We start from the raw sequence: 19,071 nt of genomic DNA, 5'->3' as shown, positions 1-19,071 counted from the left end.
AGCTCCATAATTAATCGTCCTTATACCAAATCTGCTTCCTCTGCTTCTAGATTTCAGAGAACTTTCATTTCGACCTGAACTCAGACCAAATGAAGAACATGCTCCGCCCCCACAACCCCCACATTGCTATCTCCACCCTCGCCCGTTCTGCCATCTTCTCCATCACAGACCCCTCTCCTGACATCTTCCTGGTTATCAAGGTACGGCCACCGGGGGGAGCCACTGCTCAGAACCTCATCTGTTAGAAGCGTAGTTGGGTTGAAAGAGTGAGAAATTACATACATGGATCCTCATTTCAGAAGTTTAGAGAGTAGAGAGCTCCTTTTTATGATATATTTGTTTTTATGATATGTGTGTGTGTGTGTGTGTGTGTGTGTGTGTGTGTGTTTCAGCTGGAGAAGGTGCTGCAACAGGGAGATATAGGAGAGTGCTGTGATCCATATATGGTCATAAAGGATTCAGACTCTGTTAAAGTAAGTATGATGTGCTCGTGTGCCGTAGTCTGTATTCTGTCCCTAAGTATGTACATGATTTTATTTATCGTCACGTCATCAGATGAAACCCACAAGAGTCCTTGACATAACTGACTTCATCCTGAGGAGGACACCATCTAAAGGGCCTTCTGATGTTCATCATGTCAAAATAGAACTAAACTCAAAATTCAAGGGCAGCCATTTAATATACCAGTGCAGTCCTTCATCTGTTAGGACGTTTATACACTGAGGTGAAAGAAGAGCTAGTGGTGTCTGTACTGCTGGGTGACAGGACCAGGACGCATTTATTCTGTTTCTAACACCGTCATTCTACACCTTTAAAAATGGGTGTCTACAGCAGACGAGGAGGAGAAGTGTGTGTAGAGCGTGTGCTACGTGCTCCTAGTGTACATATCATATTTTCCAATGATTTCAGTTACTACCTGCTGCAATATTTACAGATGTTTTTGAAATGGACAAAGTCCGTAAACTTAGAGACTCCACACTATCCTGTGAGCTGTTGGTGTTGATTTAGACTGTTGGTGGATTTTAACAGACAACCTGTCTGACATTTGCAGCTTCTCTTCAGTGTGTTTACATGTTTTATGTTTTGTGTGTGCGTGCGTGTGCGTGTGTGTGCGTACGCGTGTGTGTGCGTACGCGTGTGTGTGCGTACGCGTGTGTGTGTGTGCGTGTGCGTGTGTGTACGTGTGTGTGTGTGTGTGTGTGTGCGTGTGCGTGTGTGTAGCACAAGGAGAAACTAGAGAAACTTAAGGCCCAGGCAGATCAGTCGTGTAGTCGTCTTGGTCGGTTCCGAATGCCCTTTGCCTGGACGGCCATCCACCTTTTCAACATCGTCAGCAGTGTGGGGGGGCTGGAGCGCTCTGACTCGGACTCAGATACAGGTTACTCTACACTACACTCTACACTCTACTCTACACTCCCTCTACACTCTACTCTACACTCTACTCTACTCTACACTCTACTCTACACTCTACTCTACTCTACACTCTACTCTACACTCTACACTCTACTCTACACTCTACTCTCTACACACTACTCTACTCTACACACTACTCTCTACTCTACTCTACACTCTACTCTACACTCTACAGTCTACTCGCTACTCTACACTCTATGCTCTACTCTACACTCTACGCTCTACTCTACACTCTACTCTCTACTCTACACTCTACTCTACACACTACTCTCTACTCTACTCTATTCTACTCTACACTCTACTCTACACTCTACACACTCTACACTCTACTCTACTCCCTACACTCTACTCTACACTCTACTCTACACTCTACTCTACACTCTACTCTACACTCTACTCTACACTCTACACACTACTCTACACACTACTCTACACACTACTCTACACACTACTCTACTCTACACTCTACTCTACACTCTACTCTACTCTACACTCTACACTCTCTCTACTCTCTACTCTCTACACTCTACACTCTCTCTACGCTCTACTCTATACTCTACTCTATACTCTACACTCTACACTTTACTCTCTACTCTACTCTACACACTACTCTCTACTCTACTCTACACACTACTCTCTACTCTACTCTACACTCTACTCTACACTCTACTCTCTACTCTACACTCTACTCTACACTCTACTCTACACTCTATACTCTACACTCTACTCTACTCTCTACTCTACTCTACACTCTACTCTCTACTCTATTCTACTCTACACTCTACTCTACACTCTACACACTCTACACTCTACTCTACTCCCTACACTCTACTCTACACTCTACTCTACACTCTACTCTACACTCTATACTCTACACTCTACTCTCTACTCTACACACTACTCTCTACTCTACTCTACACTCTACTCTCTACTCTACTCTACTCTACACACTACTCTCTACTCTATTCTACTCTACACTCTACTCTACTCCCTACACTCTACTCTACTCTACACTCTACACTCTCTCTACACTCTACTCTCTACACTCTACACTCTCTCTACGCTCTACTCTACACTCTATACTCTACACTCTACTCTACACTCTACACACTCTACACTCTACTCTACACTCTACTCTACACTCTACTCTACACTCTACTCTACACTCTACTCTACACTCTACTCTACTTTACACACTACTCTTTACTCTATTCTACTCTACACTCTACTCTACTCCCTACACTCTACTCTACACTCTACACTCTCTCTACGCTCTACTCTCTACTCTACTCTCTACACTCTACTCTACACTCTACTCTACACTCTACTCTACTCCCTACACTCTACTCTACACTCTACACTCTCTCTACACTCTACTCTCTACACTCTACACTCTCTCTACGCTCTACTCTACACTCTATACTCTACACTCTACTCTACACTCTACACACTCTACACTCTACTCTACACACTACTCTACACTCTACTCTACACTCTACACACTCTACACTCTACTCTACTCCCTACACTCTACTCTACACTCTAGTCTACACTCTACACACTACTCTACACACTACTCTACACACTACTCTACTCTACACTCTACTCTACACTCTATTTTACACTCTACACTCTACTCTACACTCTACTCTACACTCTACTCTACTCTCTATTTTACACTCTACTCTACACTCTACTCTACTCTACTCTACACACTACTCTCTACTCTACTCTATTCAACTCTACACTCTACTCTACACTCTACACACTCTACACTCTACTCTACTCCCTACACTCTACTCTACACTCTACTCTACACTCTAGTCTACACTCTACACTCTACTCTACTCTACACTCTACTCTACACTCTATTTTACACTCTACACTCTACTTTACACTCTACTCTACACTCTACTCTACACTCTACTCTACCCACTACTCTCTACTCTACTCTATTCTACTCTACACTCTACTCTACACTCTACACACTACTCTCTACTCTATTCTACTCTACACTCTACTCTACACACTCTACACTCTACTCTACTCCCTACACTCTACTCTACACTCTACTCTACACACTACTCTACACACTACTCTACTCTACACTCTACTCTACACTCTACTCTACACTCTACTCTCTACACACTACTCTACACACTACTCTCTACTCTACACTCTACTCTACACTCTCTCTACGCTCTACTCTATACTCTACACTCTACACTCTACACTCTACTCTACACTTTACTCTCTACTCTACTCTACACACTACTCTCTACTCTATTCTACTCTACACTCTACTCTACACTCTACACACTACTCTCTACTCTATTCTACTCTACACTCTACTCTACACTCTATTTTACACTCTACTCTCTACTCTACACTCTACTCTACACTCTACTCTACTCTCTATTTTACACTCTACTCTACACTCTACTCTACTCTACACACTACTCTCTACTCTACTCTATTCAACTCTACACTCTACTCTACACTCTACACACTCTACACTCTACTCTACTCCCTACACTCTACTCTGCACTCAACTCTACACTCTACTCTACACTCTACTCTACACTCTACTCTACACTCTACTCTACACTCTACTCTACACTCTACTCTACACACTACTCTACTCTACACTCTACTCTACACTCTACTCTACACTCTACTCTACACTCTACTCTACTCTCTACACTCTACTCTCTACACGCTACTCTCTACACGCTACTCTACACACTACTCTACACACTACTCTCTACTCTACATTCTACTCTACACTCTCTCTACGCTCTACTCTATACTCTACACTCTACTCTACACTTTACTCTCTACTCTACTCTACACACTACTCTCTACTCTACTCTATTCTACTCTACACTCTACTCTACTCCCTACACTCTACTCTACTCTACACTCTACACTCTCTCTACGCTCTACTCTACACACTCTACACTACACTCTACTCTACACTCTACTCTACACTCTACTCTACTCTCTACACTCTACTCTACACTCTACTCTACACTCTACTCTCTACACTCTACTCTACACTCTACTCTACACTCTACTCTACACTCTACTCTACTCTCTACACTCTACTCTACACTCTCTCTACACTCTACTCTCTACACTCTACTCTCTACACTCTACTCTCTACACTCTACTCTACACTCTCTCTACACTCTACTCTACTCTCTACACTCTACTCTACTCTCTACTCTCTACACTCTACACTCTACTCTCTACTCTACTCTCTACACTCTCTCTACACTCTACTCTACACTCTCTCTACACTCTACTCTCTACACTCTACTCTACACTCTACTCTACTCTCTACACTCTACTCTCTACACTCTACTCTACACTCTACTCTACTCTCTACACTCTACTCTACACTCTACTCTACTCTCTACACTCTACTCTACACTCTACTCTACTCTCTACACTCTACTCTACACTCTACTCTACTCTCTACACTCTACTCTACACTCTCTACACTCTACTCTCTACACTCTACTCTACACTCTACTCTACACTCTACTCTACTCTCTAAACTCTACTCTACACTCTACTCTACTCTACACTCTACTCTCTACACTCTACACTACTCTCTACACTCTACACTCTACTCTCTACACTCTACTCTACTCTACACTCTACTCTACTCTACACTCTACTCTCTACACTCTACACTACTCTCTACACTCTACACTCTACTCTCTACACTCTACTCTACTCTACACTCTCTCTACACACTCTACACTCTCTACACACTCTACACTCTCTACTCTCTCTACTCTCTCTTCTCTCTCTACCCTCTCTACACTCTCTACACTGTACTCTACACTCTTTACACACTCTACACACACTACTCTCTACACACTCTACACTCTCTACACACTCTACACACTCTCTACTCTCACACACACCCTACACTCTCTACACACTCTACACTCTCTACTTTTACACACTCTCTACACTCTCTACTCTCTACACACTCTACACTCTCTACTCTCTACTCTCACACACTCTACTCTCTACACACTCTACACTCTCTACACTCTCTACACACTCTACACTTTCTACTTTTACACACTCTCTACACTCTCTACTCTCTACTCTCTACACACTCTACACTCTCTACTCTCTACACACTCTACACTCTCTACTTTTACACACTCTCTACACTCTCTACTCTCTACACACTCTACACACTCTACTATCTACTTTCTACACTCTCTACATTCTCTACCCTCTACACTCTCTACACACACTATTTTTCGATGAATATTTTTGAAAAAATCAGCGATGCACTGAGGCCGCAAAACTTGAACCGCGAAGTGGCGAGGGATTATTTTGTGTGTTTGTGTGTATATATTTATATATATATACTGACTCACAGCTGAGTGAGGAGGTTTGTCTAAAATAGATAGATAGATAGATAGATAGATAGATAGATAGATAGATAGATAGATAGATAGATAGATAGATAGAGAGATGGAGAGTGTGTGTGCGTGTGTATTATTAACACAGATTTTCACAATAGCAATGTTTACACAAAGATGCTGGTCTTGGACCTCAACATCAACCACATATTTAATCTCCTGGCCACTTAACCTCTCAGTCACCACCTCCACTGTTCAACACACAGAGACTGTAATTATCTGATCATTACAGATAAATATTATCAAGCATATATTATTAACTGCAGCTTTTCTGTGCATCTCGTTTGTACACCTTATGCACAAACATGTTATCTCGCACAATCTTTCAGACTGTTCTCTGCTCCAGCTTTTCATTCCACCCAAGCAGAAGTGAGTCTCCTGAGAGAATCTGCTGAAAGTCCAGAGTGACTGATGAAGTTTAACGTCTGCTGAAGTGGAAGGAAAACCTTTGTGTGTAAGACCGGACACTGCTGAGTTAGAGGTCCTCAGTGCGAGTAACATCTACCTGTCAGATTAACGTTCAACTGAACCCATCTGAAGCATCATTGCTGATTAAATTGTCAGAGTTACATTTACAGAAAGAGATGAAAGAAAACACACACAAGTGCACCTATAGAGTGGATGTACCTAATTTATTAAACCTTTTCTTTCTTTCCTCCACAGAGCGCAAGGGAACATGGACCGAAAGGAAGAAGAAGGGATTCGAGCGGATGAGTGTTGGGGAGGACACGTGCAACTTAACAAGCTTCCGGCCTGCCACGCTAACCGTCACCAACTTCTTTAAACAGGCCAGTCGTTTTCCTGTAGAGTCACACAGGACCGAGCATCAGTCTCTTCTCTATTAGCGCACAAGCATGAGCGATTATGAATAAATAATTAAGTTAATGTCACACCTCGTGTCTGCATGTGCACGCAGAAAGTCTGTGCTAAAACGTATAACCTCTTTTTATAATTAACTTATAAAGTGATTATTTTTTATTTATTTATGTTTTTAATCTCATAGTTTAGAAGATTTTACCCCAGTCTACCTTATTGATCGGTGGCTGATCTGAACAAGGCCCAAAGCTGGGATATGAGAAGAAATATTTTTTTTTCCAGTGTCACTGTGCTGTAATGTCGTCTTCTGAAAGGGTTTTTGTAGGATTGGGCAACGTTTTCATGTTAAAATGCTTCAGCTGTTCCTTTCAATTATCTCACTGAAGTTAAATGGAAAAATATTTCTTTTATGGATACCTTTGTTTGAGAATCTGCTGTAAATTGCTTGCACATGCTCAGTAGATATGATTAGTTAGTATTTATTGATCTTTATTGAGTATATTCTTACATTTGCTGAATCCCCAGCATTTATATAGTGGTGAGAAATGTGTGAGTTTAGTGGGGTTTTTATCATCCTATAGGAAGGGGACAGGCTGAGTGACGAGGACCTGTATAAATTTTTAGCTGACATGAGAAGACCGTCGTCCGTGCTGCGCCGACTCAGACCTGTCACAGGTAAAACACTGAGCTCAGCTCCTCTGGGCTTCACCGTCCGTCTCCTCTCCATTTCCTTGTCTTGGCATGTTTCCTTTCGATACTGTTGCCCACTCTGTCGCTCTTGTTTTCTGCATTGCAGCTCAGTTAAAGATCGACATTTCTCCTGCACCAGAGGTTCCTCACTACTGCCTTTCTCCTGAGCTGCTCCACGTGAAGCCCTACCCTGACCTGCGTGTACGACCCACTAAGGAGGTGCTGGAGTTCCCTGCACGCTACGTTTACACTCCTCACACCACCTATAGGTCAGTTGCTTTTCACTCACGTTACACGTTGCAACAAGATTTTATTTTTTTTTTCATCCTTCAGTTTAATCATCAGTGAGGTGTGAAATTTAGCAGAATTTGAGAATTTAATTTGTGAGTTTAACATCTTCAGCTGATCAGGTTGGTTACTGGTCTGGGACTGAGGGCTTCATGCCTAATATGTTAATTTCTATATGTTGACCCTGGATCTCAGCCGTGTCCAAACAATTCATATCATATTCATATATACTCAGTTACTGCAGTTGTTGCATAAAGTCTATTTTAAAGTAAAATATAGACCTTGTGGGTTTTTTTTGTATTGTTCTAGCTATAAACCATCCCTGGCCTTGCACGAAAAAAAGCACATATCTGTATTTGAACTTGTCTCTGATTGTAAACAGCCTTTTGTGCTGTGTGAAAGCCAGTTTATTTAAGACGACAGTGTGCTGTGATTCCCGATGTCTGACACAGCACAGGTCAGGGCCGTGTACAGGATGCAGTACAACAGTAAACCACAATCTGAATCCTTTTTAAAAAATGTAAATTTTGACTTTATTATAAAGTAAAAAAAAATAACATTGTCTAGTATTACAATATTAGTACAACACAATGGCATCCTTATATTTATTTAGTCTGTTAACAGTAAAGGAAAAGTGAAATATAGGTTTTGTTTTGGAGTGTTAGTAAAGACCATAGTTCCTGTCGAGCACTGGGCTTGAGAGGGAATCTGTCCTCTCCTCAAAATAGTTGAGTCACCAGTTCTTCCAGTAAATGTTCACTCGCGTGTACTCATGTGACTGGGAACGCTGGAGTTTGTCCGTTTCTGTAACTCGGCCAACTGCTGGTTCTGGTTTTCCAGCTGCTGTTTGTGTTTCTCTGTCCAGTTTACCAGGTCATACAGAAGGGTGTTGTGCTTCTGGGTGATCTCCTGTCATGAAAAGAGAGAGATGATTTAAAGACATTTCAAGTTCTTCTTCTTGCTCTTCAGCTGCTCCCTGTTCAGGGTGGACACAGCAGTTCCCTGGCCAGAATCGAACCTTTATAGCCAAACTACAGTATATCAATGTTATGGATATAAGATTTACAATATAACAAGAAGGTCCCAGGATCATACACTGCCATGATATTTAGTGGTGATGTCTGCTTCACGTCTACTAAGCATTATACGCTAAAATAATACCCCGGAAGAGCAGAGTTCTCTTTCTCCCAAATAAAAGTGAAGGATCATGTGGAATGATGAAGCCTGGCGTTCCTAAAGCCCTGCCCTCTTCCCCAGCCCAAGTCATCTCATTCTTTTTGTTATAGTAAATAAACAAGTGGATATTTAACAATGGGGCAGCGTTTGAGCTCTTAGACTACTGAACAGAAGGTTGTGGGTTTTAATCTCAGGACCACCAAGATGCCACTTCTGGTCCCCTAAGCAAGGTCCTTAACCCTCAATTTCTCAGTTGTATAAATGAGATAAATGAAAGTGAGTCTGGATAAGGGTGTCATAAATGTCATAAATGTAACCCTAACTCTTCTTACTTATGTATTTTAGGGTGCTCTTAAATAATCTAATCGGAAAATTTCTATTTTGCTTATTTTAATATAAGACTGGAAGAAGACTTTGACCCAGAAAAAGTAACTAGATTTGCAGCAGAGAGACAATTTAGCTGTGATGTATAGAGTGATCATTAAAAATCCACCAGTCTTTGCCCCAGATTCCAGTTGGGCATGAAGCTACAGTTTAGGGCATGAGGCTACAGTTTAGGGCATGAGGCTACAGTTTAGGGCATGAGGCTACAGTTTAGGGCATGAGGCTACAGTTTAGGGCATGAAGCTACAGTTTAGGGCATGAGGCTACAGTTTAGGGCATGAGGCTACAGTTTAGGGCATGAGGCCACAGTTTAGGGGATGAGGCTACAGTTTAGGGCATGAGGCCACAGTTTAGGGCATGAGGCCACAGTTTAGGGCATGAAGCTACAGTTTAGGGGATGAGGCTACAGTTTAGGGGATGAAGCTACAGTTTAGGGCATGAAATCATGACTCGAATGTGGAATAGCAGTGACGTCTCCAGAGTAGAGGTTTGGATACAGTGACCACAGATGATGGCTGGATTTGTGATGCTGTACCTACACACCTGCAATGCTCTGATCCTATCCGGGGTGAAGCTTTTCAAGGTTGTCTCCAGATTAGAAAGTTTTTGCTTTAGTGCCATGTCTTCCTGCTCCACCTTGTAGACAAGTCCTCTGGTTTGTTGAGCCTGGGCTTGTAGCGCTGCTGTCTGGGCCTACAAAAAATGACAACAGCTGTTGGCCTTTACAGTATGACTTTTTCCAACCAATCCTGTTGCCTGTTCCTAGCACATGGTAGACGATCCCTTATATTCTGTCTCAGGTGTTATGAGACGTGTGTGTCTGTGTGTGCAATAGCATGTCCTCACCTGGATGATGCCGAGCTTGTCTTTTATCTGGCGCTCTGAGCGGATGGTCTGCTCTGTCTCTTGGTCCAGACGTCTCACAAGGCGCTCAGTGTCTGTAATGGCACGCGTGATGCGTTCCATCTTAGCCTCAGTGTTCTGATACATGTGGTGCAGTGACTCACTGAACTGCAGGACCCCATACATCAGCACATTCACGTCATCCACTTGTGCTACCTTCGAGTCAGTCCGTGGCATCACGGGCGAGGATGACACCCCACATACCAATATGAACAGACAGATCCATGAGCTGGGGAACGTGGCGAGTGGCCCCAAAGGGCCGAGGAAGGCGTCTGCCATGTGGATGAGACTCTTTCAGAGCTGCAGTAAGTCCTGCTTGTTTCCTCTCCTTCTGTGCCTTCTGGTGATCTGATCAGCTCTTATAAGCTTCATGGGCAGAGTTGAGTCCAATCACAGTGACCCAGTTTGTCTGTGTGTCTGTGTACATGACCTTGACTTGTGTAGGTCAGGTAAAGGTGTTCATGTGCATACACGTGCACACACATTCACTAAACTGGTATGAAAATTCAGTTAAACTGGTGTGATTTATCCTGGTGTGATCTAAACTGGTGTGAAAATCCATGTTAATTAAAGTGTTTTTTCCCTCCATTTTAACCTTTGTCTGCGTTTGTGTCGACAGCACACAGTGGAGTCTGGTCGCCGTGTTGTAATCACCTGCTCACTGTTTAATTTGGTGGAAAGTTTAAAGGTTTAAGGTCACCCTCTTTCATAAATTGTTTCATCACATAACTTTACTTTGGGTCTTATTCAAAAAAAAAGCACACCAGCAGTTCAGTGCCCTATAATATTCCGACTTCAGGGAATATATTTTAAACCATTCTTTCACGGGTCCAGTTTGGAGTTCGGGGCGTTCTCGGTCCTGCCCTCACTCTCTAACAGTCTGAACACTTTGCTGTTACACCTAATTATAATTATGAGTTCACAGCCATACGATTACAACATGTTTCTCCAATCTACAGTATTTACTTTGCAAGAATGATTTTTTTGATGGTGACTACAACAAAGTAGTTTAAGGAATCTCCTAAAGAGAGGAAGTGCTGAATATCAGCAAGACTTTGATTATCTTTTAGTTCATCCGAACAAAATACCAAGAGCCGAGCATTTCAAATCAGAATGATGTAACATATGGCTGAATGGACGGACGGATGGATGAATGGATGGACAGAAGGGTGGATGAATGGACGGATGGATCGATAGTTGGATGGACCGATGGATGGATAGACGGATGGGTGGACGAATAATGGATTGGTAGATGGATGGAACGATGGATGGAGGGACGGACAAATGGATGAACAGATTGGTGGATGGACGGACGGTCGGAGGGATGGACGAGTTATTGAGCGTTATCTCTACAGCTACATTTATGAAGCAGAACTGTCATAGAACTTGTTGAAGACAAACATATAAAAACAGACTGAATAGTGAGGTGTAAAGTACAACCTGCAAATGCTGCGAAGTCACTTAACCATGTGTTCACTGCATTACACAGAATAAATGAGTCACTCAGTATCAAGTCAAATCAAGAGGAGAACGTCTAGTGTTGTTCGTCACCTGTTGTGTTGTGTCGTGTCGTGTTGTGTTGGTGCACCTTCTACATGTACAGTTAGAGATTATTTTGTACTATTTGTGCACTTTGTTATTCTCCAGCTCTTTAACAACACTGACACCTGACACTGGTATTGTTTATCCCCAAAATAACCCACAGATCTACACCCAAACACGACCAAACACAGTTTCACAATTCTAATCTTAAAGTGAGGATGTTTTTGTCCTTAAGACAGAATTTCTCGCTGAGTGTCTTGTGTCAGGAAGGAATTCAGAGTCATTATTATTATTATAACTTCTCCACTGTAAGAAATAATGAAGTTCCAAAAATGTCTTCATTTATTTTGTCACTGCTCTGCTGGAATAAACTTCTTCATTAAGAATTTTTTGGGTTCAAAAAGGACAGAGGACAAATCCTGCTCAAGCATTTTATACAGTTTTTCCTCTGTGGTGTAAATGAGCTTGTGATTTGAACGTGTATTGAGCGTAAGAGCCGAGTGTCTCCCACATGGCTGGGACACACCAGATGGTCACGTACACCTTAGCTTGGTATTGTTACACTTATCACCCAAATGGTCACTTGATGTCCTGCTGCTGCTCCCATACTAACAGTTTAATCAGGTTCATTCATTTAGACTTCTAAACGTATTACCTTATGATACTGAAGCCTCTTTATGAGCACTTTCTGATGTGTATTTGGAGTGGAATCTGGGCTACCATCTGTAATTTCACTCTCTTTGTCTCTCTCTCTCTCTCTCTCTGTCTCTCTCTCTGTCTCTCTCTCTGTCTCTCTCTCTCTCTTTCTGTCTCTCTCTGTAGGAATCTGCTGTATGTATATCCGCAGAATCTGAACTTCAGCAGTAGACAGGGATCTGTACGGAACATTGCCGTAAAGATACAATTCATGGCGGGAGAGGACCCCAACCAAGCCATGCCAGTGAGTGTATATACACACACACACACACACACACACACACACACACACACACACACACATATATATATATATATATATACATACACACAGACACACACACATACATACACGCACATATACACACACAAACACACACATACTCACACACACACACACACACACACACACACACACACACACACACACACACACAAATGGGTGTAAATTTCATTTAACAGTAGGGGGGGACAATAAATAATACTCTAAATGTACTTATAAAGATTATTATTGTAGCATGGAGACGCGTCATTATGGGTATTTTCAAAGTTTTTATTCAAAGAAAGTAAAACATAAAAATAATCACAACAATAAAAACAAGGAATTAAAAAAGGTTTTAAATTTTCTTTAAAATTAATCCAGACACTTAAAAACCTTAGAAATTGATTATACAAAAAAATACAGTGAGGTCAGTTCGGACGCAGCACGGTGCTCATTTAGTAAATATGCTAAACAGCCATTTTGGCCATGTGGCCATTAATGCTAAGTTACCATTATGCCAAGTCGTCCTAAATAAAACAATGCATGGGAAACGGCTTTGGCGTGTTAGTTACAGTGCACTGTGTAACAAGCAAGTAAACAAGCTAACGTTAACTAAGTAATATTGTAATCGCTAATATAGCAGATTCATGGAAAATTACATCCGTAATCAGCATTTTTGGCGCAACTAAATTATGAATGAATCTGCATCAACTACATTAAAGAGAATCACTTTATTTAAAGTGAATAAAATCCCCGACTTAATGGAGTTAACTGAGCCGCAGCCACACACCTGACTCCTGTGTACAGAGTAGGTGAGATGACCTGGGAAAACAGGCAGTGGGTCAAACCATTGTGAGGAAGGGGAGGGGGACTCAACTGTTTCTAAATGCATTTTTGCGTTTGTTTGTTTTTTTTCTACTTACACAATTATTTAGGTATACATACATATATTTTTCACAATAGAGAGTGCGATATTTTTTAAATAATTTTTTTTTTGGGGGGACAATCCTTGGATGGGGGGACATGTCCCCCCCGGGATTTACGCCCATGTACACACACACACACACACACACATATACACACATACATACACACATATACACATACATGCACACAAACACACACACACACATGTATACACACACACATACATGCGCACACACACACACATGTATACACACACAGACACACACACACATGCACACACACACTCATACATGCACGCACACACACATATACACACACATATACAAACACATACATACATACATACACACACATACATACATACACACATATACATACACACACACTCACGCATATACACACACGTATACATACACACAGACACACACATGCACACACACTCATACATGCACACTCACACACACACACACACACACACACACACACACATACACATATACACACACACTCACACACACACATGTATACACACACTCACACATATACACACACATGTATACACACACACATGTATACACACACACATATACACACACACGTATACACACACGTGTGTATACACACACATGTATACACACATACACACACACATACACACACATGTATACACACACAGACACACATGTATACACACATGTATACACACACATGTATACACACACATGTATACACACATATATACACACATGTATACACACATGTATACACACACAGACACACATATATACACACACATGTATACACACACAGACACACATATATACACACACATGTATACACACAGACACACATATATACACAGAGACACACACACACACAAGAGAAATCTATGGCCTGAAGACTCCTCTTTCACTGCTTTTCCTTGGAAAACTAGATGCAGGCTTTTTGTCTGCCATCCAGTGACAGCTGAAATGTTGTTATATTTTCTTGTTATTTAAATGTGTAATTATGTGGATATGATTTATATTTAGTTGTGCGAGTGGAAGACTCAGCCATTCTTTTAAGCACGTACAGTCTACAATAAATCAACTGAACACGTGAACAGAGTTTTGGCTCAGTCGAGAGGGAACAAACACAGTTTGCACACATCACTCTGAGTGCTGGCCAAGGAGACGTTCTCTTACACGGAGAACCCAGTGTGTGTGTGCGTGTGTGTGCGTGCGTGCGTGTGCGTGCGTGCGTGTGTGTGCGTGCGTGTGTGTGCGTGCGTGTGTGTGCGTGCGTGTGTGTGCGTGCGTGTGTGTGCGTGCGTGTGTGTGCGTGCGTGCGTGCGCGCGCGTGTGTGTGCGTGCGTGTGTGTGCGTGCGTGTGTGTGCGTGCGTGTGTGTGCGTGCGTGTGTGTGCGTGCGTGTGTGTGCGTGCGTGTGTGTGCGTGCGTGTGTGTGCGTGCGTGTGCGTGCGTGCGTGTGTGTGCGTGTGTGTGCGTGTGTGCGTGTGTCTGTGTGTGTGCTCGCTCCACAGCTCCATGGTCATGGATACAGGTTTTGTGCTCTGAAAAGACAGATCTTTGTGTTCTACTGTGTATTAAATCACATTATTGCTATGGTGACGATGAACTGTGAACTTCAGCCTGGCAACATCTGAGCTTTACTTTACTAGCTTTCTAGTTCCATCATGTTCAGATCTGAATTCACTGCAGCTCCTGGAGCAAGATTTCTCAATACAACCCTACACTCTGAGGATATATGCGCTCTCAATTCCTGATTGGTCCCTGAGTTTAGCAGTTCACTTAAAAACAACTTTCATTTCATTTGACAACGCAGGTACAAGCAATGTCAGCTTGTGATAGAGGAGAATTCACAAAGCACTTTGACACACTAAGATTTACCACAAGAGGGTTATATGAAGCAGAGTGAACAGAAACGCCTGGGATTTGCTAGGAAAACGCTGTGTGGATCAAGCAAAGTTGTGATAGACTCAAAAACCACTCACAACACTGCTGGATAGCTTGTAGATGTGCACCATGAGCTCAGGCTTTAAACCCTGTCTAGTCTGTGCTGAGATGTCTGCGAATTACTCCTGACGAGACAGCATCTGCTTTTTTTGTTATTAGAAATGTTCATGTAAGTTCTACCTTCTATCGGTGTATTAATACTGCACGTATTAAGTGTGTTGATGTTTGTGGTTTTCCTGAAACAGGTCATATTCGGAAAATCTAGTTGTGCAGAGTTCTACAAAGAGGCGTACACACCTGTGATCTACCATGACAAGTAAGATCCCTGAAGATGAACAAATGGAGCTTTCGTGTAATGTCTCAGTATTTCACACGTCAGTATTCGCTCTGTTTTTTTTCCAGGTCTCCTGAATTCTATGAGGAAGTAAAGATGAAAATTCCAGCAAACCTGACTGACAATCACCACCTGCTGTTCACCTTCTACCACATCAGTTGTCAACCCAAGCAGAACACACCTTTAGAGACGCCTGTGGGCTACACGGTAAGAGCTCCTTCTGTTCACGACCGTGATTCACACAGCACAGCTTCTAGTTTCATCCTTGTGATACTGATACTGTTTCACCCTCTTACACGTATTTAAAAGGGACACAGGCATATCGATGTCCAGGTTATGCTTTTAGGTGTCTGTTGATGAGAGACTGTGCTCTTCTCTACAGTGGATTCCTCTGATGCAGCACGGTCGTCTGCGCACCGGATCTTTTGGTCTGCCCGTTTCTGTAGAGAAACCTCCAGCCAGCTACTCCGTCCTCACCCCTGATGTAAGAAAGTTGGACCAGGATACAAGATATTAGATTTTTAGCTTTGGTCTGAAGGTATGTATTTGTTTGTGTTTTAGGTACAGCTTCCAGGCATGAAGTGGGTGGACAATCACAAGGGAGTGTTCAATGTAGATGTGAGAGCTGCTTCCTCTGTTCACACTCAGGTATTAAATACAGATGGCATCATAGTCACTTATTCAGGACACGGCCTCTGTGATGAGGTGAAACTGTCACATCTGGGTGTGTGTGTGTGTGTGTGTGTGTGTGTGTGTGTGTAGGACCCTCACCTGGATAAGTTCTTCAGCTTGGTGTATGTCTTAGAGGAGTACTCGTTCCCGTTCCGACTGAAGGACGTGATCATCACCGAGGCCAACGTGGAGGCTGAACTCAAAGCCACTATGGCAGCCATGAAGGGAGCGCTGTTGGATACCTGTGTACGCTTCCTGCACCAGCTACTGAACAAACTCATCCTCCTCATCGTCCACCCTCCCGTCATCGCCGGGCAGATCGGTGTGCACCCCTTTAATACCCCTTTACATTGTCATCAAGCTGTCTTTTTTTTCCTAAACTCTTTCTGTCCTACAATCCGTCCACAGTTAACTTGGGCCGTGCAGCCTTTGAAGCTATGGCACTCCTGGTCAACCAAATCCATAAGAATCTGGAAGGGAACCAGGATCAACACGGCCGCAACAGCCTCCTGTCCTCTTATATCCACTACTGCTTCCATCTGCCCACCACTGAGCCTGTGCCTCCCCCTACTGGTGAGCCACTGTACTTCTCCTAGCCTTTAAAGGAAAGCAGGATTAAAATGACCAAATAAATATACATGGAGAATGTAGGATTGATCAGTTAGTCTTTATTAATTCACATGACAGCAACATTATTCCAATCCTATACAGAAAAACCCCAGATCAAGCTAATACGCATGTCAGTGTTTAAGCAGCCTGAAGCCTAGAGCTCACAAAGCATGATGTTCCCTGAATGGCCACTTATAAAGGGTGGCATGATGTTAACACTCCACATTTACCCTCAGTGAGCGGATCGTCCTACGAGCTTCCTATCCAGTATGCGACATTGTCCCGGGCGACCGCTCGACCCAGCAGTCTGCTCCTGGCCCGTTCCAAGAGCATCAGCAACTCTAACCCTGACCTGGCGTCCACACCGACCTCACCTGATGATGAAGTACAGAGGATCATTGGCAGCAAGGTGGCCATCTTACTGTCTTCTCCTTCCAGAAAATTCCTTTTGTTAATCTGAAATTAATTTTGGAGGATAGATTTAATGCCCAAAGGCTGTTTTGTCATTTTTCCTGCCTGCCCTCCTGCTGCTCGTCCTGTTTATGTGGGATGAGAGGAGCAGGCTCTTCCTGTTCCTGCTGAATGTGGTCGAGAGACTTCTCACTGCAGAGCTGAAGGTGTTCGAGCTGCTTTGTGTCTGCTCCTAAATGTCTTGTTCTTCAGCTGACTGTATCTCCTGTGCTGCTGTGTGTGTGTTTGTGACCGGTGAATAAGCAGGGAATAGATCGCTCTCACTCCTGGGTAAACTCTGCTTATGCTCCTGGGGGCTCCAGGGCCGTGCTCCGGAGGAACCCCAACTCCAACTGTGAGCTGAAGCAGGTGCCGTTACTTACCCCATACGGGAGCCTCACCCCACCGTCCTCCTTTTATTATCTTATTACCCTCTCATCACCCCTGCACTGTCCTATTAATACCTTATTACCCCCTCATCACACCACTATTGTTGTAATCATACCTTATTACCCCCCCTTCACCCCTGCACTGTCATATTAAAACCGCATCACTCCTGCACTGTCCTATTAATACCCTATTACCCCCTCATCACACCACTATTGTCCTATCAATACCTTATTACCCCCTCATCACACCACTATTGTTGTAATCATACCTTTTTACCCCCCCCCTTCACCCCTGCACTGTCGTATTAATACATTATTACACCCTCATCACCACTGCACTGTCGTAATAATACATTATTACCCCCTCATCACCCCTGCACTGTCGTATTAATACATTATTACCCCCTCATCACCCTGCACTGTCGTATTAATACATTACCCCTTCATCACCCCAATATTGTTGTATTATTACCTTATTACCCCCTCATCACCCCAATATTGTCCTATTAATACCTTATTATCCCCTCATCACACCACTATTGTCCTATCAATACCTTATTACCCCCTCATCACACCACTATTGTTGTAATCATACCTTTTTAACCCCCCCTCCCCTGCACTGTCGTATTAATACATTATTACCCCCCCTTCACCCCTGCACTGTCATATTAATACATTATTACAACCTCATCACCCCTGCACTGTAGTATTAATACATTATTACCCCCTCATCACCCCTGCACTGTCGTATTAATACATTATTACCCCTTCATCACCCCAATATTGTCGTATTATTACCTTATTACCCCCTCATCACCCCAATATTGTCCTATTAATACATTATTACCCCCTCATCACACCACTGTTGTCCTATCAATACATTACCCCCTCATCACCCCAATATCGACCTATTAATACATTATTACCCCCTCATCACCCCAATATTGTCCTATTATTACCTTATTACCCCCTCATCACCCCACATTGTCGTATTATTACCTTATTACCCCCTCATCACCCCAATATTGTCCTATCAATACATTATTACCCCCTCATCACCCCAATATTGACCTATTAATACTTTATTACCCCCTCATCACCCCTGCATTGTC

The 19,071-nt window shown here is 42.8% G+C and overlaps 2 protein-coding genes across 12 annotated transcripts in view; one reads left to right on the top strand and one right to left on the bottom strand.

The window, feature by feature from the left end:
* The window catches only part of LOC113655756 (dedicator of cytokinesis protein 7-like), a 46,343-nt gene that overhangs the window by 9,638 nt on the left and 17,634 nt on the right, over nt 1-19,071 (top strand). For 6 of the 11 annotated variants that reach the window (XM_047808300.1, XM_047808298.1, XM_047808299.1 and 3 more), the window contains exons 9-22: nt 51-200; nt 393-473; nt 1,222-1,378; nt 6,531-6,655; nt 7,265-7,358; nt 7,480-7,642; nt 12,489-12,606; nt 15,751-15,821; nt 15,908-16,046; nt 16,222-16,323; nt 16,401-16,487; nt 16,602-16,833; nt 16,920-17,084; nt 17,357-17,529. In XM_047808300.1, coding sequence (XP_047664256.1) covers nt 51-200; nt 393-473; nt 1,222-1,378; nt 6,531-6,655; nt 7,265-7,358; nt 7,480-7,642; nt 12,489-12,606; nt 15,751-15,821; nt 15,908-16,046; nt 16,222-16,323; nt 16,401-16,487; nt 16,602-16,833; nt 16,920-17,084; nt 17,357-17,529 — 1,857 coding nt within the window. Of the gene's footprint in view, nt 1-50; nt 201-392; nt 474-1,221; nt 1,379-6,530; nt 6,656-7,264; nt 7,359-7,479; nt 7,643-12,488; nt 12,607-15,750; nt 15,822-15,907; nt 16,047-16,221; nt 16,324-16,400; nt 16,488-16,601; nt 16,834-16,919; nt 17,085-17,356; nt 17,530-17,837; nt 17,940-19,071 lie in introns of all 11 variants that reach the window. The other 5 variants (XM_047808294.1, XM_047808302.1, XM_047808301.1 and 2 more) reach the window with 1 other exon arrangement.
* On the bottom strand, nt 8,192-10,471 carry angptl8 (angiopoietin like 8). The gene is made up of 3 exons (XM_027166463.2): nt 10,068-10,471; nt 9,765-9,914; nt 8,192-8,570 (listed from the first exon to the last, which is right to left on the bottom strand). The coding sequence occupies exons 1-3, from the start codon at nt 10,401-10,403 to the stop codon at nt 8,418-8,420; spliced, it is 639 nt and encodes a 212-aa protein (XP_027022264.1). The 5' UTR covers nt 10,404-10,471; the 3' UTR covers nt 8,192-8,417.

This window comes from Tachysurus fulvidraco, chromosome 24 (assembly GCF_022655615.1).
Source record: "Tachysurus fulvidraco isolate hzauxx_2018 chromosome 24, HZAU_PFXX_2.0, whole genome shotgun sequence".
NCBI classification, from domain to species: domain Eukaryota; kingdom Metazoa; phylum Chordata; class Actinopteri; order Siluriformes; family Bagridae; genus Tachysurus; species Tachysurus fulvidraco.
This window is presented reverse-complemented; position numbering and strand designations above follow the sequence as displayed.

What these genes read in the sequence shown, in the direction of transcription:
- angptl8 (XM_027166463.2), bottom strand. Translation starts at nt 10,403, where the DNA reads ATGGCAGACGCCTTCCTCGGCCCTTTGGGGCCACTCGCCACGTTCCCC. An exon ending in ACAAGCTCGGCATCATCCAG is followed by an intron (nt 9,915 to 10,067) that starts GTGAGGACATGC and finishes CATTTTTTGTAG; the next exon opens with GCCCAGACAGCAGCGCTACA. An exon ending in ATAGGATCAGAGCATTGCAG is followed by an intron (nt 8,571 to 9,764) that starts GTGTGTAGGTAC and finishes TTTTCATGACAG; the next exon opens with GAGATCACCCAGAAGCACAA.